This window comes from Chelon labrosus, assembly GCF_963514085.1.
Source record: "Chelon labrosus genome assembly, chromosome: 13".
Classification (NCBI taxonomy): domain Eukaryota; kingdom Metazoa; phylum Chordata; class Actinopteri; order Mugiliformes; family Mugilidae; genus Chelon; species Chelon labrosus.
Window position 1 is genome coordinate 22,076,662 of NC_140346.1, and position 23,562 is coordinate 22,100,223.

Genomic DNA, 23,562 nt, shown 5'->3' on the forward strand with positions numbered 1-23,562 from the left:
GACACTGCAGGAATGTTTGTGTTGCTTTAGTACACAGTGGCAGACATTGTCCTTCACAAGTCCTACAGCGTTGAATCTGAAGAGAGGTCGCAACCTATCATGACACTCCGTATGTCAACACTATCGATCTTCTCCTTTTAAGCACTGATCTTTAATTAAATGTGACTCGGATGAGAAGGGGCGCACAAGTCCACTTTGCCGCAGGGGGAGAGAAAGAGAAAAGGGTTTTGAAGAGGACAGTGACATGTGAAAGAGTCTTGCCCGGTCCTTTATAGCGGCCTGTCAACCTGTGTTTGTGTGTGTCGTGAATTAGCCCACTGGAAAAAGCCTCACGCCCTCACAGGATACAATGCTAGGAAGGAAGGGGGGTAGATTAGAGCTGGTGTGGGAAACTAGTGTTTTCTTCACGCGGCACAAATATTTCTCACGATAAGCGCACGCTATAAAACGAGCAATTCACGACTTGGCCTATCCTGTTTCTAACTAATTGAGAAAGACTTATAGGCCTCACAAAAATAAAGCAAAGGTCCTGTGTTGGGCATGTAGGCGTCGTCAGAATGCTGCCTACTGACTTCCTTGCATTTGCTGTGGTACGCAGTAGAAGATCTTGGCGCCATTGTTCATTCCCTACAATCGTTTTTCCCGCTTCTACTGCACACAAATAATGGAAATCTCTCCTTAAATATTCTGTCTCAAGGTTTTCTGGGTTAATTGTTCCGCCCTTATTGCATTTAAGAGCTTAGCTGTGAGAGAACCGGTTGCTTTCATGGGTTTTCGCCCATCGAGACAATATTGAATAATTATTGTATGACTCTATCCAAAGGTCCGACCTACAGTATGCTAATTCATATGCATGTTAATGAACATTTTTAAAATGTGACCTTGATAATCGGACGGAAGTTTAATAGTCGGCTAATGTTTCCACTGGCTACTGGACGAAGGGGCCGTACTGCCTGGAAGGAGGATGAATTACTGTACTCATTAAACAGTAATGAAACACTGCCCTTCAACCTGCTTACCTTCTACATGCACTTGAAAACTACTGGACCAAGGAAGAGACTGAGGACAAGGTTCAGTCTGGAGTACCGCCGCAGGTCATTTGCTAATGCGTTTGAGGAGAGAGTGGCGGGAATAAGCCAACCTTTTGTCGGTTTAGGGCGTAAACTGTTGTTAAAATGCAGGGTGTACAAACATTTGGCCTAAAGTTGTCAGACCGCGTTAAAATCTTTAGTGTGGTGTCATTAAACAGATTTCCTAGAATAATTCTGGTTTATTCCTACTTAGGTCCTCAAAGTAACTCCTACGATAGTAGTTCGGGATTCTAAGTTTTAAAGTTGTGAATTCCCAGGTTAGCTAAATGGGAGATAAAATGAAGGTGAAAGTAAAAAGTGTCCATTGTGAACGACCGTCACAGTTTAGAGATCACCTTCCTGGTTCACCTGTAATGCCCATACTTCCTTTAGCTGGATCTGTTTTCCTGTTCATTGAAGGAGCCCACTAAGGGCCCGTCCACACGTACGAAAACGATCTTTTTTCTCTCCGTTTTCGATCATCGTTTCAAGAAATATCCGCGTCCACACGGATCCGTTTCAGCACGACCGAAAACGCTACTTCCTATTCCAGGCCTATAAGTGGCGCTGTTTCGGTTTCAGAAATTCACCAAAAAGGGAGATGAAGATGCGGAGCATGCGCATAAAGCTTGAGCGCTGTTTACAAATCGCCTTTTTTGCTCAGCGTGGTGGCACAGGAGCATGATATTTTGCCCTAGTAACCCTAATAGGCTCAACATCGTCTCCAGCATGAAAACTAGCATGTAGTCCGCCATTGTTGTTGATGTTGTTACGAGACGTCTCGCGGGATGTGGAAGGCTGCTCGGGAGTGTGGCGATGACGTCGTCGTTTTCCCCGTTTTAGCCGTCCACAAAGAAACGCAAGAGCTGCGTTTGCGAATTTCTCCACCCTGGGACCCGTTTTCAGAAAAGTGCGTTTTAGGGCTATGCGTTTACAGGATACGTGTGGACGAAAGGCCAAAACGATGAAAAACTTATGCGTTTCGGCGTTTTTGCGTTTCTGTGTGGACGGGCCCTAAAGTTGTCAGACCGCGTTAAAATCTTTAGTGTGGTGTCATTAAACAGATAAATCCTTTTCTAGAATAATTCTGGTTTATTCCTACTTAGGTCCTCAAAGTAACTCCTACGATAGTAGTTCGGGATTATTAGTTTTAAAGTTGTGAATTCCCAGGTTAGCTAAATGGGAGATAAAATTAACTTTAAAGTAAAAAGCGTCCATTGTGAACGACCGTCACAGTTTAGAGATCACCTTCCTGGTTCACCTGTAATGCCCATACTTCCTTTAGCTGGATCTGTTTTCCTGTTCATTGAAGGAGCCCACTAAGCGTTTGATCATATGGCTAAACTGTGAGCTAGGCTTTGATCTACTGAACACTTGTGATTTTAGCCCTGTTGGACTTTTCCATTTTCCTAAATTTGTGTAGTTACTTTGCTGAGTGGACAACATTTTTATGTCCTTACATATTGTTGCTCAAGTCTTTTCTCATGCCCATCTCATTGCTGTACTTCCTCTCAGTAACTGCCCCATTTCTTGTTTTGTGTCCTTATTCATCCCGTGAACAACTCAGAGTTTCCTCTTGCTTTAAACCGCACGCCCTCCTGCACAGATCTCATGTCTGCATTCTTCTCTTGTGAGGTCTTTAGATCAGTTCCTCATGAGTGCTGTTTGACATGATAATCTATGCACGGAGTTTGTCTACATAAACATGACTTATTGTCTGTTTTGCTGCTGCTCGTGAGCGTTTCTGGCCGTGAACCCCTCCGGTCTCGTACGGTTCTGATACGCACCGCAGGCTTCACTGGGAAGATCTCAAGCCAGGAGACGGCGTCCTCTGGGGGAGGTCAGGGCCGACGCTGGGTCAGGTCTGGGTAGGTGGAGATCTTGGCTCAAGGAGCGGCCTACGTGGAATGTTTTAGCCCGTTGCCAGGCAAAGAGGAAGGTTTTGATTTGCCATTGCTTCTTTGGACCAGCTTGTCGCAATTAGTGATGTCAGGAGGGAAAGAAACAAATATGAAGCATTTCTTCAAAGAGCAAGCATTGCCTTCCCATGAGTTCATTCTTTCCTCGGGTTTCTCAAGGAACGGAGGGCAAAAGTGCAGCCCGTTTTTTTTTTAATTTTTTTTCCTCTCCGGTCAAATTGGGATTTGCAGGCCAGTGGTTTTGCGGTTCTCTGGGTTAAGGTGCTACATGCAGAATAAACCATCAGAACAGTGACACGGTGTAAAGTTTTTCACGCGTGTCCTTCTGAGCCTTTTTCATTTGCTGAATAAGATGAATAACCAGTAATGAATACAGTGACAGTCCTGGAATGCCTCAGCACTGCAGCAGCACGCCTATTTCCTTGATGAAACTGCATGACAGCTGTGTTTAACGCACTGCTTACATTTCATTTGCCTGCAGTATTTTAGATAATATGTCACGGTGCTCTAGTTTGTGAGCCCTGGCTGTGTTCTTCATGGTCGCAGTTAGCAGTGCCAAGTTTCCCCACTCTCCTCCTGGCTTTAGGTATCCCATGCAGAGGCCATCTGTCTCTCCTCCCCTAATGGCAAGGGTGGAGTCCTCTTTAAACACTTCCCCCTCTTTCTCTCCCTCCTTTCCTTTCTTGTTTCCAAATGCTTACTGTAAAACAAACGGAACATAGCATGGACGGAGTCTAGTTTCTTTGTATGTTTTCACAGGCCTGAAAGCTGACACACTGAGACAGATAAACTACATACGGTAGCAGTTGGAGTGTCATCTCAGGTAGCTGCAGTATGTGGAGCATGTTGGGGAGAAGGCTAGTTTGAGACATGTGCGCATGCATCAGTACAATGTCACGCATGCCGAGCGTGTTAGTATAGTACTTGGGCAACCTTTGCTGCCGGAGGATTTTTTATGTGCATTCTTGTTCCAGATATAGAAATGTTGTGAATCTTTGTCCCGCTGTCAGTCTTTCTTTCGTCACCGTGGTGTAATGTTTGCTATATTTTTTTGAGCAAAACAACAAAGTCGCACTCGTAAGGCGACAACAAACAGCTGTCGCGTCGGCTCGGGTGACCGTGGAGCGTAGAATGCAAAACCCACACGGCTCTGACCCTGATTCTCCCCCCACACCAGCACACCCAGAGATCTGTGACAGGAGCAATGCAAACACGGGGCAACACATGCGCCGCAAAGCACGCACTCTGGCCCTGCAGGCTGTTGTTTAAACCGGATCTTGAGGTGGGAAAAAGGAGGTAAACAAATGGAAATAGATTAATGATCCAAAGTGACTTTTCCGAATGTCAAAAAGGCAGTCGGAGTGTAATTTGTTAGGTTAGTAGGCTAAAGGCCTGAATGCAGTGCAGAGCTGTGCAGGATCAGTTTACACAGCAATGCAAGAAGCAAAATATTTTGAAAAATTGTGGATCTGCAGAGAGAAAACAAACAAACAGGAAAGCCCAAAGTTGATAGCGCAGCATGAAAGTTTGTAACACAATGCAACATACATTTAAGACTCAGCAGCCATTCAAACAAAATGCCTGACTCTTACACACATGGTCACACACTTATTTCTTATTTTGGAAGAGAGAAACTGTGTCTCTCCGTGTGTATGTGTGTGTCTGTGTGTGTGTGTGTGTGTTTGTGTAGTCACTGAAATTACAGGGGACGTAATGGAGCACGGGGAGCCTCAGCCTCCCTGGCTATATTCCTCACAAACCAAGATAGCATTGCTGTGGTTTACCACTCACATTCATGCCAGAGACTCAAAATACCAGCCAAGCGGACCACTTTTATATGCGCTACTCCATACACATCCGAGGCTACGTACAAAGTGGAAATTTATGGCTCCCAAATATAGCTTACTCTCACTGCAACCAAATAACCAAGTCAAGAAGACTGAGACGTACTGTTTGAATATTTTGAATTAAATCAGTATTTTATGTTTTTATCTATAAATCAAACATTTCCACAAGGTTTAATGAACGATCTAAACTTCTCTTGGGCAGGGCTGTAAATTAATGTCCAAGCTACTCCCTAAATAAGCATATGTGTTTCTATCAGTGACTCATTTGTTTGATTATTCATGCTAAAAACCAGGAAGGAGATTTTTTTTTTTTTTCTTTTTTCTTTTTCTCTCTCTTCATTCAGAGCTGTAGCCATAACCTGTAATTTAGGATTTATTTCAGGTTAGTTTTCCGAGATATTGCAGTCGTTCCCACTGAGCTGGATGTTTTTGTTTGCTTTGCTTCAACCCAGTAGCACATCTGTCACGTGTAGATCACTATGGGTGGGAACCCTTTGGCAGCGACGTGATCTGATTCTGATTGTTGGTGTCGCGAATTGATTCTTGATTCAAAACAGATCTTGAAACAATGAAGAGAATAAGGATAGCTATGTTTGGGCTCTTAATGCATTTCACCATGGATAAAAGCTTCACTGCAATGGAAAGCTGCATAACTGACTTAAGTTAACCTGCCTTTGACTTTCTGTCATTTTTTAACCGGCAGAAAAAAGAGTTTATTAGTTTGTTTTTTATGGTGTATGTCAGCATAATGTTCTCAACTAACATTTGCATTTGAGAATGATTTACAATCGCAGTAATGCGCATATATGTTGCACTCGTTTAAAGTAGACGTTCAAAAAAAACAACCCGTGTTGGGCCTCAAGCCAAATTAAGGGCCTCATAAAAGGGCCATCACGTTGTGTACGTTGTTTCATCTCCTTCCAGAGTCGTTTTTTTTCCCTCGCTCGCTTGAAAGGTGCTCTGATAATTAGCAAAAAGGACAGTCTGAGTGTCCTGCGGTGAAAGTGTGTTGCTTATTAAGAGGGAAAGCAGAGCACTCAGAAGTAAGCCACAAGAAATCTGCTCTGTGTTCAACCTCAGGAAAAAACATGTCTGGAACAAACGGCTGTTAATGTGACCCTGGGAAGGCTAGTGAAACAACATATTGTCTTTGTGTTCTGTTAACATCAGAAGATATTAGTGGATTCAGCGCGTGTCCAAAAATGTCTACGTTATCTCACACGTGTTGCAATGAAATGTGATGAAATTTTCTCCCCGTTCTCTCTGGATTGGCACATCTCAGCTACTGTACTCTATCTGTGTTGTTATAGCTGTCACTTTTAGGCGTGCTGTTTGACAAAACGAGTCTAGCTTTGAATTCCCAGACAATTTTCTTTCACTGCTAGACACCTGAGAACAAAACCTGTAATCTCTTAATCCAACAAAGTAACGCTGTCGTAAGGAATTCGCCCCTCCACTTTAATTACGGCTGCAACAATGGTGCGTCGCTCTTGTTTATCTGAATCTCATCTCTGTCCCTTTCCCTCAGCAGGTGTGAGCAGTAACCAGGTGGTTGTTCCTGACAAAGTGACTGCAGTGCTGGGGAAGAACATCACACTGGGCTGTAGGATAGAAGTGGGCTCCAACCTCAGTCTCACACAGAGCTCTTGGGAACGCCGTCTTCCTTCAGGCACCATTACCCTGGCAGTGTACAACCCAGAGTTTGGAACGTCCTATTCTCCAGAATACGGCAAGCGCATCTCGTTTGTTTCCCCTTCAAAACAAGATGCCACCATTACCCTTGAAGGAGTTGGCTTTGCGGATATCGGGTCCTACACCTGCAAAGTGGCAACATTTCCTCTGGGCAATACACAAGCATCAACCTACGTTAATGTATTAGGTAAAGTATAGCTCTCTGACTTGCACCTGCACTGAGTGGCTCTTCACACTGTCCTTAAATCTCACTCACAAAGCAAGAGATTGTTGGTTGTGATTAAGCAAAGCTTAGGTGACCACTGAGTGTTAGCCCTGGAGGAATAAACTGCTCCCTGAAGCCACCTAATTTTTTAAGTACTGTCTGGACAGATGCCATGTAGATTTAAATTCCTGCAGGAGTCTGCAGCTGTACATAGGCTGCCCTAGCGTGGTCCCACTCACTGCAGTGTTACTGTGAAAAGTGTTTTGTAAAGGTTTTAAATTTGCAGAACGGTATTAATACTGATTCGAAAGGTTAGATGAAATATTTCTCTGAGTTTCCAAAAGATTCTGTGTGAGGCGACTACATGTAAGACACAAACAGAGACTCTCTGCTTATGTAGCAACCGTTCAAACACAATGCAGGAAGTTCTGACTGTCTCAGCGTCATGCTACTTGGTTGCATGAAACAATAAGTTAATTGCAGGGTGTGATTCAGAGTGACTCTTGTGCAGTTGCATTTTTACAAAGCTGCATGAAAAACCTTTGTCCTGAAACTATAATCTGCAGCTGTAGTTCTGACGTCTTTAACCTTTGTCACTAATTATGATCACACCACAAACTATACCACACTTATACCAAAGGATACCTCCACAAATCTGCACATTCAACTTCATCAAAATTGCACATTCTTGTCTTGTCATCATTGCACATTCTTGTCTTGTCATCATTGCACATTCATTGTCTTGTTTTGTCGAAATTAACACATACATTTACTGTTAGTTCTTCGCTATATGGACAGAGTAAACCCTCTTCTCCTAGGAGCACGGACATTGGACTTTCTCTGTGGTCAGCGTATGTTTCAAGCCCTAAATGGGTGCCTGCCTGTGCTGTGAGAAGGAGATTGCACTGTAGGCAGCTTCTTCTTGTCTCCAGAGCCTGAAGGAGACTCTGATGTCTAATGAATGCTACATTAAGTGCTGCAGCGACAGCCGCAGTGTCTGGGACCTCACAGAGTTCAATTACACCTTGCTGTCTTTTCTGAACAGCTTCTCAGGCATGTTTTTTTTTTTTTTTGGGGCCGTACAATCACACACACCCATGCACAAACTCACCCTTAGGCCTCCTTTACAATTCAGATGTAATTAGGGTGTCATTATGGTGGAAATATATGTACTTCGCAATTGGATACGTGTCATGTGGGAATTAGGTTACCCCCACTGGGTGTTTTTCTTAGAAAGAGAGCACTTCACAATTACAAGACCTAGAGTCAGCAGGTCCAAGTTCCCAAGGCAGCGATGAAGAGTGGCTTCTTCGTCTTTGCCTTGTTTGGAGTTGACTTGCACATTTTTCACAAGTTTGTCTTATTCATTAGGATGTACGCAGTTCACTGTAGCAAGGTGGCTGTGACCCAACTGCGGGATTAGCCTATGGTATACAAAATACTGGATATTATTGGTTTCAGTTTCTTTCTTTTTTTTTTTTTTTGTTTTTCATTCAAAATTCCAGTTTTTGATTGATGTTTATACTTTGAGGTTTGTGAGGAAAGCACATGGCTTCATTTCATTCCTGTTCAAATGAACTAAAGTGAAGCACTGAAACATTCAAACCCACGAATAATAGACCAAAGTCACGACACACATCATAATGATTAACAGGTGCGGCGCTCTTCATGCAAACCTTGTCTTGCGTTCAGTCGGCATCATAATACCCAAACACACAATATTCCTGTTCGCTCTCTCTACTTCATTTTTGCGTCTATGACTACCAGGCCCGTTTCAGCAGGGGCTGTTCTCCAGTGTGTGTGTGAGCCAAACCAAGCAATAGGAAGGAACCAGAGGAGAAAATGTGACACATAAAGTTGAAGAATTACAATGGCCCTTTGTTTTCAGCTGCTGACAGGTCAATGCACGACAGCTGACCTTAAAACAAGTCACGCGCGTTACGAGGTAGATATCACTGAGAAGCATTTATTGCCAATAAGCCTCAAGCATTGAGCTTAATCCTCTGACCATAAACAACATTCAGTTTAGTTTTAAAGCTGTTTGGCTGATCAGGTGCCCAATAATGCAGCTTTTTTTAAATTTATATTATATGACTCAACTTGAGACCATCCCTCTGTGAGATGGCTGAGAAATCAGCCCCACGGAGAGATGGTCTCAGGTTGCTTAATATCTCAAGTGTGTCGTAGTTCACAGCTCTGTCGTGATGGATGTTTCAATTCTCTTCTGAGTCGATAAAAATGACCCTGGACGTTCAGTTTCTGTCCTTTACATGTGAGAGCACTATAATTTGCTTTGCGTGTTGCTATGTATCCTCTGTTGTTGTGGCAACTTAGCTAATGTGGCCTGAACCTAGCTGAGAGCTCACTTGCAGATCGTTGCACTGCATTTGCACAACAAATTGTGGTTGTTTGGCTTTTTGGTTTTAGTTCTTGACTTCCTTCATAACTGACTTGAGAAATGATGTTCGATGATCAGATACCATACTGCTTTACATAGTAATGCTAAATCCTAGTGTAAAAATGTCCCGGCATGATGCATGGTCATTGAGCAGCCAGTTGAATTTCTTCTTTATAGAGGTTTCCACTCTGACATCAGTGTTGGGTGTGCATGTGTGGATCAGGAAAGGGCCAATGCAGCCAGTTCGCTGAAGGTAAATCGTTACCCTTTTTTCCCTTACGCGTTTCCCCTTGTGCAAAACGTTCCCCTCCCTTTTTGACAGCAACTCCAAATTAACACGTCTGTCTGATTTAGTTATTCTGATCCTTCAGCCTCCTAACATAGAGCAGCTACTGTTTATAGTCGGAGGCCTGCTAGGAGGGGCAGGGACAAGAATGTGAGGTGGAGGACTGAGAACGGCGTCCCCACCCCTGCACGGCCAGGTTATTTTTGGAAGGGGGAGGGGGGCTGCCGGCAGTTATTTGAATGAGCTGTTGGACCTCCTGCTTGGGAGGATGGTGGTAGACGTCTTCAAGATGATGCCCTTGTGTCGTGGATTATGCGGCTGTATGCACCCACGTGCCCTCTTTAAAACTGTCACCATTGCAGTAAGTGGAACAGCTGTTCTTTTAAAGGAGGCAGAGACAGAGGAGGTGGTGTACTGCAACACAAAGACGACGGTGAAATGTAATAGGAGACTTCTAGAGATGGAACATGGAAGTGTACCCTCCTTATATAACCTGTGTAGCTACTTCATATCACTACCATTGTGTCCTCCCGTCCCTTAGCAGACTCTCTTTTGTATTTGGACTGTCCTTTCTTCCTCCTTTGTCTCCCTGAACTTTCCCAAGTGTCATTGCTGACAGTGTGTGTGTGTGATCTGTTTTCTTTTGGCCAGAGCAGCATAAGACAAACTGCTTTGCTGCTTTTGTGTAACAGGTAGACGGTCGCATTATTCTGGTCATGTCCCTATTACAAGGATCTGTTTTGCCTCTCTGTTGAGAAAATCCTCGCTACGTCTAAGGCTCGAGTCATTCTCAGGATGCTGGTGTAACATTGCACCAGCGCTAAAGCAATGTGAAGTGTTAAGTAACTTAGCTCCTCTAACTTCAGTGCAACAAAGTCAAATACGAATACACCACAGTGTTGGCTGCAGCCCCAGATTTTTCAACATTCAGTGTTTTTGCTCAAAGTCATATGCGTGCTGCAGGTATTGATGTACTCTGCTAGAGCCGTATAGTAAATAGAGGCTAGCGCTGTGTGTGCTGCCTCTGCTAAAGCACACTTTATGTTTGGCACGCTACAATAAAGACGTCTCCACTGAAATGCTTCCATATGACTGAAGAGCACAGTCCATCAATTTTTAATGCATATAGGTGAAATGGAAGAAGTCAATCTGTGTTCTTTTGTCAGTTAAGTATACTGAGGCCACTGGACATTATTTATTCATACACATACACAAGAAGATCAATATTCATTTTGTAATCCATTCTGTCAATTCCTCATTTCCTGCCTCTCTTCACTCTCCTTCCAGTGGAGCCAAAGGTGTACGTGTCCGCGGGCCCCACCGCTCTCCTGGACGGCGGGAACGAGTCACTGGTGGCCACCTGCATAGCGGAGCGCGGCCGCCCCGCCGCCGAGGTCTTCTGGGAGACGGAGCTGTACGGGCGGTCCGAGAAGCAAAGTCAAGACGAGCCCAACGGCACGACCACCACACACGTGCGCTACCTGTGGCAGCCGCAGAGCTACGCCCAGGGGAAGACGCTCACCTGCGTGGTGCGTCACCCTGCCCTGCAGACAGAGTTCCGCATACACTACAAGCTAAATGTTCAGTGTAAGTGCTACATTCCTCCTTAAACTTTCTTACATTTCAAAAGATAAATTATATTCTATATTTTACTTCACATTAAAGCTCATGAACAAAAAAAAAACAAGTGAATTCATCCTTGAAGTTTTGCGAAGCTGAATGTGGTATGTTCCTTTGGGCCATAAAACTACTCTCTCCCTTTTAAAGTTCTACTGTTGTAAATAAAGACAGCACAGTAAGTAGACATTAAGTACACACGTCTGTCAGACTTTTTGTTCTTTCCTCAGGATAATAAAAACTAAATAACAAATATATATTGTAAATAGGCTACCTTTATATACCGCTTCACTACCTTAGTGGACAAAGAGAGGAGACAGGAGGAGCCTGGGATCAAGTAAATAAAATGGTAAAACTGATTTACAGTGACAATCAGATCCTCAACCAGTAATAAGCACTGGGTAACGTATTCCTGTAATGCAATGATGATAAAAAGTAGTCACGGATGAACTGATGCACTCTACCACCTGAAACTCAAAACACAGACTCTCAAATCCCCACTCAAAACACATCTTTTTAAACTGCCTACTCCATTTAAACCGTTTTCCCTTTATCTCAGTTCTATATACTTTTAAATCTGCTTTTAAGTTTATTTCATTGTTATTCTGATGATGTTTTATGCATTGCTGTTTTTTTTTTTATTAGGTGACCTTTAGCGCTATGAAATGCGCCCACAAATAAAATGTATTATTATATAACTTTTTGTCAGATCACATTCTGTACTTTCCGATACTGAGTACAGACACGGATATCAGTACTTAATGGAGCCATTACAGTCCTATAAATGACCTTCATTGTTTTATTTGCAGATCAGATGTTAGGGTTGAACTGATACCATCTCTCTGGTTGAGAAAAAAAGTTCTTTGTGTGTAAAACTGAGAAAATAATATTTAAGATGGAAATACGGATATGGATAGTCTGAACTTATCAGAATGAATGTCAGTGTACTGCCTTCAAGTCAATTAATAATATGACGTGAGCATGTAAATGTTACATACTAAAAACTTTCAGGTTTTATTTTCATCATCATTCTCTCTGATGCCCAACAAACTAACGCAAGTACACTCTTTAGCCGGAGTTGAGAACGGTTGTAGTAGAGAGCATTTTCATGGTCGGCCTTTTGACAGCTGCAGCTAAGGTTAGCTTCACAGCCCTCCTCTGTTTCTTTGGTAAGAAGTTCCTGAATCACACATGATGCCAAAGCAACATTTTTATGGCTTGCTCATCCTTTATTTTGATCGAGTCCATAACACACTGTCTTTTTCCTGTAAATACCGATCAGCCTGTTACATCCATATCCATATAACAAGACCCGTTTAAAATCAATTATTTTCCAGGAGTGAGAATTCCTGTGGTTTGTTGGGAGAAAAATGGCTCCAAATCTATCATAACTACGGAAAATATACAGAGATATATTTAAAAAAATGGATCAACATTTTGTCTGGATGGTTTTGTGGAATAATCCTGCACCGCCTGCAGGAAACTGCTTTTACTGCTTTGATTAAGTTAAGTACAAGGAGTGTCAGGGAGCTATGTGCGATTATTCAGCATATTAAAATTTAACTTTTCTAGAATGAACTTGTGTAATCAAGATCACAATATACAACTAAATAATAAGTATTATTATTACTATGGCTCTGATTTTGCATCCCTTAAATGTCCAGTGTATCTTATCGATATTAACCCACGCTGCTAGCTTGATTTATGAATAGCCTGCTCACTATCTTTCCCTTCCTCGCCCATAAAGGGGCAATTTAAGAGTGATCCTAATGATATAATCATTGATGCGTACTTCCTTGGCGGGCAGTACGTTAGTCTGTGTTTGACTTGTGTGAGTGCAGGCTAATGAAGGTATTTTATGAAATATTGATCAGGTCTTAGCAGCAACACAAGTAGCACGAGGCTGCTGGGGGGCAGCGAGTGGAGACACACACACAAAAAAAAGAAAAACAAGGTTAATACAGGAAGAAAGAGGCTTTCCAACTCAATAAATCATGTCAAATGCAGAGTCAAGGGATTTTAAGTGCAAAAGAAGCAGAATTTCGACGTTGAACTGCGTGAAGAGGGTCATTGGACACGGTGAACCGAGGCATCTTTCTGCGGGCAGTAATAAGTTCCTCATTTCTCCTCCAGAGAAATCACAATGAAAAATTGGATATCCATGTCAGTGTTTGCCATGTTTTATTACAGTGGCATGAGTTGGTCTTCTTTTTTTTCTTTTTTTTTTTTTTTTGTCTTGGTGAGGCACTAGAGTTTATTATTAGCTGCAGTTCATCTAATGTCTGAGAGAGTCTGTCATTTTCTAACTTTCCACCAACCCAGGGTCATTTGTTTGTTCTCTTGGCTCGCTTTTACCAACAGATCCTGTACCCTGTTACAGTCCTGCACAGCCTTTGTTTTGTCATCGCTCGCTACTGTGCTTATAATACAGCCTTTGTTTCTTCTGGAAAAGCTCATTTGTCATTGAGCTGCTGGGTTCACGATGACTGATAATAAAGCCCTAGTCTTTTACCTTTTCAAAAAAACAAAACCCGAAAAAAAACATAATAAATGTTGGTCAGCGTGCTTTTGCACAAGATAACAAAATAACCGTAATGAAACGTGTTCATATCATTTTATTTGTTGCAAATAATGCAGATTTTAACATCAAGACTCTCTCTGGTTGTGTTGTTTCACAGTTGCACCGATGGTGTCGATAATGGGAATTGGCAAAAATTGGTATGCGGGGCAAACGAATGTGAAATTCACCTGTGGCGCCAAAGCAAACCCACCTGCTCGTCAATTCACATGGATCAGGTCAGTATCCGCAGCACGCCGACATCACGTAGATTTCACCAAAAAGTCATACGTCGGTGTCCATCGATTGTTTCTCGTATTGTTGCCAAACAATACTGTGTCATAACCACACACAACTCATACATACTAGACCTTCAGTTTAGTGGGAGTTTGCAACAACCTTTATGGCTGAATGCTAAACCAAATGCAGTAGCGCCTCATAGGGGCTTTACGCTCAAAAAGTGTCAGTGTCTAACTCCTGGCTAATTCAAAATTGGTCAGGGGGGGTGGAGTGCGAGTAGAACTGAGGCGCACAGGTGACAAGAAGCTAGAGAGGGTATTAACCTGTCACGCAAAGGGACCACACCCTTAATCTGGCATAATTTTAAGTGAATCAAAGTAAATTCTACCCCATGCAGCTGTAAACAAGTTAATTGAACATTAACTTCCTGGAGGTCTCTGGGGATTGAGTACTTTTTTAGAGCCAGCCTCATGTGGCCATTTGAGGAACTACAGTTTTTTGGGTTGGCTTCATTTTTCAGCTCTGCAGATTGCTGCTTGGTGTGCAAGTGAAAGAGAAGGGTCTTCGTGGGTAATTGTGATCTTCTGCTGTGGTAATTGGTTTTTAATGCTTGTAGCTGTTGGAACAAACATGATACTCACTGCTTCGACCATATTTCTGTCACACAGCTTCGTAGCTACCAACTAAATACATCTAAATGCGGACCTTTGAACTCACTAGGATGTTGCTTGCACCTAATTTTAGGGACCGTGTCCTTCAGATGGTTCCAGTACTGTAACCCTTGCAGCCCTCTGGAGTGCATTAAGTTGTTTAAAGGGTGCAGTCAGACCGTCCTTGTCAACGCCTCGCTTGGGAAAACCTTTTGATATTTCTCCTCAAGTATTCAGCCTCAGTAATATGATCTGCACTATTGGAAAAATGTAAATAATGGAAGCTGGGTGTCTGTTTTTAGGTCCTTACAAGTACAAAGTACAATCTTCACACTTTGCCATCGGTATCTCACACAACAAAAGATCAAAATTTTACATAGTAAACTAGATGATGAGTATTTGTATACAGGTTTGTGTCATTAATCAAATACAGTGTTGTAGTCGTTCCAGCTTAACGACTAAGGAATATGTTTGTTGCGTAACTAATGTTAGCACGTACTTTATGACGGATTAGCCGCCATGTGCTTCACTTGTGTAGATCTAAACTAGTTTAAACAAACTGAAATGAAGCAGCGAAGCGAAGAAGCCTCTGTCTATAAATTACCTCCAGCTTAACACTGGAGCTGTCGAATGCCCTGCTGCACCCATCGGGAAGACTCCCTGCTATAAATAAAAGATTCCAAGCAGTTCATGCTTCAGAGCAACACTGGCCCATTGGCAGCTCTTTGTCATCATCTTGCTTTGAAAACGAAGAAATATGGTCTCATTTGGGCTGACAGCACCAGTAAAGTCTCGACAGCCAAGCACTTTATTATCATTCTTTCTTTTTTTTTTTAAAACTTTGTGTTCATGTATAAAGCTTTTCTTCTTGACTGATGGAGGAGCAGTCAGCTCAAATTATCACAGTCATGTGCTCATACAATAGTTGCAACAAGGAAAACTGACTGAACAGAGCTTTAAAGTCTTTTTTCATTTTGTTTGATTCATACATTGGACCTTTCTTTCTTTCTTTCTTTCTTTCTTTGAAGGTTTGTCTGTGACACACTGCAAACCCATATATCTGCCATGTTTATTTCTTGTACAGGTTGGATGGATCAGTGCCTGAGGGTGTCGAGATCTCAAACAATACCCTTACATTCACTCGCCCGCTGGAGCGCAATGACTCTGCGATCTATCGCTGCGAAGTGACGAATGACATTGGTTTCCGCAGCCAGGATGTGAACCTCTGGGTACAAGGTATATCTAACCCTTTTTACACAGTTTCATGAAGTGTTATTGGACCATCTGCTTACTTAAATAACCTACATTTAATAGCTGACATTAAAAGAAATGATGAATCTAGGATTATGTTACCAGTACAGCCAGCCCCTCACATCAAGACTTTTCCAGCAGAGCTAAGCCTCCATGTAAATATAAATGTTCCTGCCCAGATCCACTTTCACACATTCCTGGCAACAGAGGAGCACAGAGAGCAGATAAAGAGTATCGGTACCAAACGTTTTCTAGTGTTGTGGTTTTGGCCGCATCACATGTCTCAGATAAGGACGAGGGTGTCTACCTCAGCAAGTCATGCACCCATGTAGCTTTTTTATGTGTTTAGTTTAAGATCAGGTTTCACAGCGGGACATAATGAATTGTGTTCACAGATCCTCAGTGCACAGAAATCTGTGTTTGTACTCCATAAAACCAATATATTGTCCTCTTGATCAAAATGTTTAGCTTGCTTCAACACTTGATATATTAAAGCTATGAATCAACCTGAAAGGGGACTTCTCTGAATCATCAGAAGGGGTTTCCCTGCATTTGGATTTGTTCTGTTCATTCATTGTCATAAAACATGCAGCAGTACCGAGCTGCTGCCGTCTGCTTCCTCTGTCTGCCCATAGTTTGCTGCATGAGTTCATTATTGTCAGGGCGTGGATCCTGAGAACTCCGCATCTCCTTTTATTTTCATTTCTCCTCCACTCCTTTTAATCCTTCTCCAAACAAAGCAACTGCTGCTTTTGGACACGTATTGCTCTAACACACGCAGGCCTCTTGGTTTCTCACTGTCGAGAGGAAGGAGCTGGAGAGGTCCCAAAAAAGGCTGTCAGGCTCCATCTGCGTCCAGGTCTGGTTTGGAGTCCCGCTCCAAACGAAAGCACAGCTGACATCCTGTCCTGGACGGACTTACACTGAGCAATTATCTTGCTTCTCTTGTCAAATATTAAGACTTGGGCATGTGGCCTCTTGCCTCCCTCCCCTGTGGAGATAGCCAGGTCGACTCTGTTATGCTCCCTCCCCCGACATGGCTGTTTGGTGTAACTGTTTCACATTCCCAGTTGTCTCTGAAGCCTTGTGGTTTTTGGCTCCTCGCCTCTCAGATGATCAGCTACATGATTGCAGATGCTCCGAGCCTTCGTGAGGTTAAAATGTCCGGCTGTAGGGTGGGATTGATGGTGACTGACGAAGGAGGTGATTGCTAGTATATCAAATCACTGACCTTGATCTGTCTCCGCTACGCCCTCTCTTGCTTCACACGCTGTGGATAATAGCAGGTAATTAGACTCTTACTCAGTTACAAAACTGTGAAAATCATCATGGCTCTGCAGGGACTTGGGTTTTGATAGCTAGTGCCTCAAAACCTCCCGGTGATGCAGACCTTTTATTGGTTTTGTAGTCATACCTTTGATGTGCCTGCACACTGATCGACTAGTGGTATCAGGCTGCTCTTAGTTCCTGAGACTGGAGGTCAACATGGAGGCACTCATCCTGACCTTGAGCTCCACGCAGCCCCTTTTCCTCTCCAGCTCCGGCTGCTGATGCCGGCCGTCAGAGGACAAATCAGATGCAGGAACCTCACATCGATCACACAGTGTTTCATCTTCTCACATGTCCGACGCTCAGCAGAGTTTAGAATGAAAAGGGAGAGAGCTAATCACACACAGTCAGATGCTGATGAGTGCTCCGATCCTTCTCTTTGTCTCTCTGTCATGCTTACACACATACAGACATTTAGCACTTAACCTCCCTCTGCCCCTCTCATTTCCCACATTTTGCTCTACAGCACAGCTTTCAACAGCTTCTTCCTCCCTCAGGAGAGCCACGTCTCTGCTCCGACCCTGCAAAGTGTTGTTATAAAATTAATCCAAAAACCGTTCACACTTGCTTTGTCAGTTGTTACAGAACATTAAGTGCAGTCGTTCTCCGCTTTAGTTTTATGAGACCTCACTCCTTCTGTCTGTCAATTTGTCTTTCCTCTTTGGTTTAAATCTTTTCATCACATGTTCACTCTGCAGATCCTCCCCCCACCACCCCAGCACCGAGCACTACGACTTCCCTGCCCCATGACACCCCTGGAACCGGCTCTGCCATGGACCAGCAGAGAGCCCAGATCTCCTTTCCCACCTTGGCCTCCTTACATGACAGCAGCCTGGGTACGATCGTTGGCGGAGCAGTGGGCGGGGTTCTGTTCCTGATCCTCTTGCTGATCCTCGGTGGGGCTTGTTTTATGCGCCAGCGCAGAACCTTCAGGGGAGACTACTACACCAAACAGTACCTGGGACCCTCCGACATGCAGAAGGAGTCTCAGCTGGACGTACTGCAGCCTCATGAGCTGCAGGAGGTTTACGGGGACAAGACGAGCAAAGGCAGCCAGGACCTGAAACCCAAACTGGGTGGAGACATCATTTACCCTGACTACACCCCTGAACGTAAGGACAGGGACGATTGGGTTGACAGGGGGGACGCCCACAGGGGCCACAAGGATGGAAACTACTACCCAGATCACTACAACACCCAAAACATGCACCCCTGTGGGCCCCCTGTGAACAACGGCTCCCCCTACCTCCCGGAGGACTGCTATGACAATGGTACAGACAGCGACTATGTGTCCCACATGGACGGATCTGTGATTTCCCGCAGAGAGTGGTATGTTTGAGGAAAAGAAATGGACATTTTGAGTGACTGAGAATAATTTAACAAGTGACAGATATAAATATCATTAAAGGTTGTGTCATTTCATTTAAAGGAAAAATCCAGTTTCTCGGCTCAGTTTCACAGTGAGCGCTTTGAATAATTCTGCTCTGCCTTGATTGTAACCACTTGACCTTAAGGACGTGTGCGCGGATTGTATTACTCTTTGTAGCATTTCAAGGAGCTACAAAGGAGCTGGAGAGCCTCGGTGATATTATCTGTGTAGGGTTAAGAGGCTTTTGCATACAACAGTGTTTTGACTGACGTGAATGAGGTTTTGTTTTGTGCTTTGTTTGTGTTTGCACCTGCCTTCGTCACGGGTCACAGGTCAGGTGTTCAGACCCCTCGTTAGTGAAGTATTTATATCCCTGAGTGACTGAGCTCTGCTCCCATAAAAAAACGTCTGCGGCATTTTGAAAATGGTCTCTTGATCGCTGACAGCATTTTTATACGGATTAAATGTCTATCATAGCTGCAACCAGTATTTAAAGCAAACTATACTGCATGAATCTTTAAAACAAAGTATCTTCAAGTGAAAGGGAAAGTCACACAATTAAAAGGGAGACTTAACAAAGGCTTTGTGCCAAGGGAAAAGCAAGTTGACTGATGGACTTACATGAAATTACATGAAAACACTGCCCCGCGTAAACTTTCTGGTGAAGTGGCTTCCGCAATCTCACAGTATCTCATTTAAAATAGTCATGAAATGGTAAACCTGCCACCGGAGAGATCTCATTCCCCTGTGAAAGAACTTTTAACTTTAGCTTTGTGGATTTCTTTTCCTAAACTTGTAAACATTTAAAGTCCTGGTTGCATGTGTGGTTACGAATTTGCAGCAGTTTTGTCACGAATGTACAAATCGTAAATGGAATATGTGTGTGAAGCGCAGCCAAACAAACTCAGGTTGTTTTGATACATAATCTGGTGAAGAACGACGACGGCGGCTCGGATCGGAATTAATACGAACGGCACGAGTAGTTTTCTCACGCAAACGCAGGGGCACGGCGAAATCAGTTACTTTGCTGTGGTGCAGCGGCGTTGTCGCGAGCAGCTCTTCATCCAACAGCTCATGGTGGTTGCTCCTTCTTCTTCTGTTCGTACGTTGCGATATTTAAAATGCAGAGAACGACGGTTGTTTTATAGTCGCAGTCAGTGCTGACCACCACCACATGTTTTGCAGTAGGAAAAGTGAAGAGTAAACAGTGGCTTATAAACAGGAACTGTTTACAAAGATGCACAAACCCTCCGTTTCCTGAAGTGGGTTTGAAGCTCAGTTTAGTGGTCCTGGCCACCGCCATCTTGGCCGTGCCTGACTCCTCCTACTTCCCGTCTTGTTTAAAATTAGGGGAAAAGAGGCGAAGCTGAGGCGGGCAGGTGGCATCAGCAACAGTGGCCACATTGGTCGCTCCCAACTTGTGTTTGGAAATTGGAAAATGTGGTTCCTGATGTAGGTGATTGTGATCCTCTACAGTATTTGCCGGCTTTTAATTTTAAGCTATTAATCCTTACAGTTAATTGTATGAACCTGGTGCTCAGTGTTTCACTGTGTTACTTTTCAACCGTGGAGGTTGTCGCTCGCTCATAAAATGATTACAGATTACATGCGCCGTTTACCTTTAGTGTATAGATCTGAATCCAGCCCAGTCGTTTCAAACTCTGCCTCTCCCAATAAAAACTACTCTGAAAGTGCTGACTCTAAATATAACAAAATGAGGTTTGGTAATAACCTTAACCGAATCCACTCTTATTATCAGTATTGAGATGTGTTAATCCAGGCACATTAAAGCAGTGAAAAGCACAACTCTGTTATTACCGTTGTCAGTAAACATCAAAAGGAGCCAGGCAGGCTTTGGCCTTTTCCACTTAGCCATGATAACAGGCTGCGTCGCTGTCTTTTCCATTTTCCCTCCTCTCTGATTTCTTTCTGTTAGACCGACACCAATTGGTCATTATCTTTTTTTTTTTTTTAACTTCAGTTAAAAGTGTTATAAATACCAGATGCGACTACACCAGCTGTCATCATGTGACATTATGTGGCTCCATAAACCCCCCAATAGCTTTCGCTGCTCCCGCTCGACGCTCGGCTGTCAGGATTGTAAATAAGCGGCAAATGGAGAAGCGGCGCTGAAGAGCCGCTCCTTCGGCTTCAGCCTGTATGTGTTTTTGTCTGAAGTATGAATATTCCAATAGCTTGGAAACGGAGCGAGCGGCTGACGTCACCGCTGTAATGCTGGGGTTTGGCTCCTCTGAGGATATCATGGAAACGAGAAACTCAATCCACAAGTGAAAAAAAAAAAAATCAGGTTGGAGCTGTCTGCGTAACGGCTCCCCAAAGGATTTTTATATATATTTTTTCTTCTTCTTTCCCTATAAACAACAAATCCAGCGACATTAAGTTGAAACAAAAGAGTTGACATCATGAGTGATCTCATCTCTCCCTGCTCGATCTGACCTTGCACTCTCCCACTTAGTGCTCTTTTTTTTTTTTTGTTTCCTCAGGAATGATACATGGATCAAGTGGCCTCTGCTAAGCTTCACATGAAATGTTGAAAACTCACCCTTTTTGGAAACTTTAGTCAATCAGGGTGTTTGTTGCGAGAAAAAAAGGACCTTATAAGCGTATTATTTTGAGGTCTACTTTCTTATTGGGGTTTTTTATAGATGTTGGGTTCTCTCTTTTAACCCTTCTCCGCCCTCATTTTCTCATGCCAGGGCTTTGGTCGAAGGTTTAAGACGTCTGAGAATAAACTACTTTAATCTCCTCAGCTCGCTCTCACTCTCATCGGGGCACGCACGCACCCCCAGCCGCCACACATCTGCCACCGCAGCCCGCGTTCAAAGAGCGGTCCTCACCTCAGACCTTGAGCTTTTTAATTAACTCCTCTTTTTTTTTTTTCCTTACTTCTTCCCCTTTCTATCCACGTCGCACTCGGTGATATATAGCTCATTCGTGTCTGCGCGCACATGTTTTTATGCGGCTGATTTGTGGCTTCTTCTTTGGTAAAAAGTCGCCCCCGTGCAAACTGCTGTCTCTAAAAATGATCTTTCCATCAGCCTCGGCTTCGTCTCGAGTGATGAATGTTTATTTTTTTGTTTTTTTTATCCTTTTATATGGTCACTTACCAACCGGTTGCATGTAAATTAAGTTATTAAGCTGCCCACACGCTCATTATTTCCCATCACTAGTGTTTATATACATGTACATATTGAGAATAGGATTAGCGTAGGATTAGCTGTTCTCTCCGTTCGGTTTCTATGTTCGTGTACAGTTTGTCCCGGGACTCCCCTGCTGAGTAGTTGGTGCCTTAAGTGGGCTGAGCAATGCACAGAAACTTAAATAAACGACGGTTACTGAGAACGTCAATGTAAAACCCATCTCCATGTGTAAGATTTGCTGTTATCAAATCATCAGAGAGGACAAAAGGTTGATTGTTATGCCTTATACGCTTTGAAAGGACACGTGTAACAAGTTGGTTACTGAGAAAATTGTAATAAGAAAAGTTTCACTGGGAATTTAGGCAAGCCAGAGTCATAGAAAATATTATTGTCCTGTAAATATGCTGGCTTTTTTTATTTTTATTTTTATTGTTATTATTATTATTATTATTGAGAAATCTTATTTTTTTGTATGAGGTCTGTCATTTTCACAGAGTATTAGTTGATCTCACGAGAGGAGCTCTGGGCTCGTGATGACGTACAGTAGACGGCGATCCTGTTTTCACTGCATTTTATATTTGTTCTGGAGAGTTTGCGACCAATTTATTTTATTTTTTTTGTTCTTTTTGTATGTTGTTCTTTGAGTGATTGATGTCTCACAGGAATCAGAGGTGAAAGTGCGACCGATTGTATTTTGTTCCTTTGTTTGCAATAAAAAAAAAACACCATTATTGCACTCAGATGTGTTTGTGAGATTCTGCTTTCAGAGAGGAACAGTTCTTTTGATTGACATCAGTTTTTAAAGTTAATAAATGGTGGGGTAATACGATACTGTAACTGCCATATCCATCAGGAGCTTTGAGGGCAGATATAAATGAATGCACAGACACACGACTGACATCACAAAACTTCTACTACTGCCGTACGTCGACATGCGTCTGGGATAAGTTGGACTTGAACACACCGCAAAACTCTACAGGCAATGACCAGCTATGTTCCGTCCTTTAATATCTCTTCATACCAGCAGGTGGCAGTAGTCTATATTCGTCATGCAAAAGGAGAAATATGAAGAGTTACTATTAGTTGGTAGGCTAGGAAGTCTTTAAATGAAGGGCACAAGTAGTGTTCTCACTTTTTTTTTTAAAGATACAGTGCAGAGTATTTTTCTCCCCCTAGTGGCAGTGAGAGCAATTACACAAACACAGTGTACACATACTCATGACATATTCCATCTATCCTTTCTCTTCTTTCAGCGCTCTCTGGCAAGAAAAACCCACAATGACAGTAATATTGCTTGTCATCGATCGTTTTCTTTTATAGACACTAACCCTAACTCTGAATGTGGAATTTAGTTTTTATGTGAGGCATCGTAAACATTTTTTAGAGCTGCCTGTACTCAGTTTCATTCCTCCTGACCTACAGAACCGTAGCTACTATAAAAACTAATTTTTTTTGTCATCTCGATCACAGTCCCCGTCGCTGTAACTTCCACCCCATCACTCTCAGATGCGTCTCTGTTCAGCTCTAGTAAATCACTCGGTCATTGGTGCACCCACCAGTGCGGAAATGATGCCACAGACATCAGATTTAAAACTGATGTGCTGTGAAGAGAGATTTACCTCCTACTGATTAGCCTAATCAGGACTGTGTCAACTTATTGGGCTTGAATTTAATGAGGTATTTATTCAGGCGTAAAAGAACCACATATTACTTCATGCTGAAGAAAAACAAATTGTATTTCTGGCGCCATTTCACCTGCTGCCAAGGTTCACAGAGGAGGAAAAGGAACCCGGAAAAGGTCAAGACTCCGGCAGCACTCGTGTTATATGGAACAACTTTATTAGACCGACGCATTTCGTCTCGTGGCCTTCATCGGGGTCATCCAGGAGCCGAAACACGTCGGTCTAATAAAGCTGTTCCATTTATTACAAGTGCAGCAGGAGTCTTGACCTTTTTACTTTACGTCGAGCC

The 23,562-nt window shown here is 43.1% G+C and overlaps 1 protein-coding gene across 2 annotated transcripts in view; it reads left to right on the forward strand.

Annotated features, from left to right (window-relative positions):
- Positions 1–22,610, forward strand: part of nectin3a (nectin cell adhesion molecule 3a) — a 37,401-nt gene extending 14,791 nt beyond the window's left edge. Inside the window, exons 2-6 of one of the 2 annotated variants that reach the window (XM_084559047.1) lie at positions 6,365–6,715; positions 10,705–11,004; positions 13,713–13,830; positions 15,566–15,717; positions 17,760–22,610. In XM_084559047.1, the coding sequence (XP_084415173.1) occupies positions 6,365–6,715; positions 10,705–11,004; positions 13,713–13,830; positions 15,566–15,717; positions 17,760–18,400 (1,562 nt within the window). In that variant the 3' untranslated portion in view covers positions 18,401–22,610. The remainder of the gene's footprint in view (positions 1–6,364; positions 6,716–10,704; positions 11,005–13,712; positions 13,831–15,565; positions 15,718–17,759) is intronic. The other variant, XM_084559048.1, reaches the window with a different exon arrangement.
- Positions 22,611–23,562: the final 952 nt, after the last annotated feature.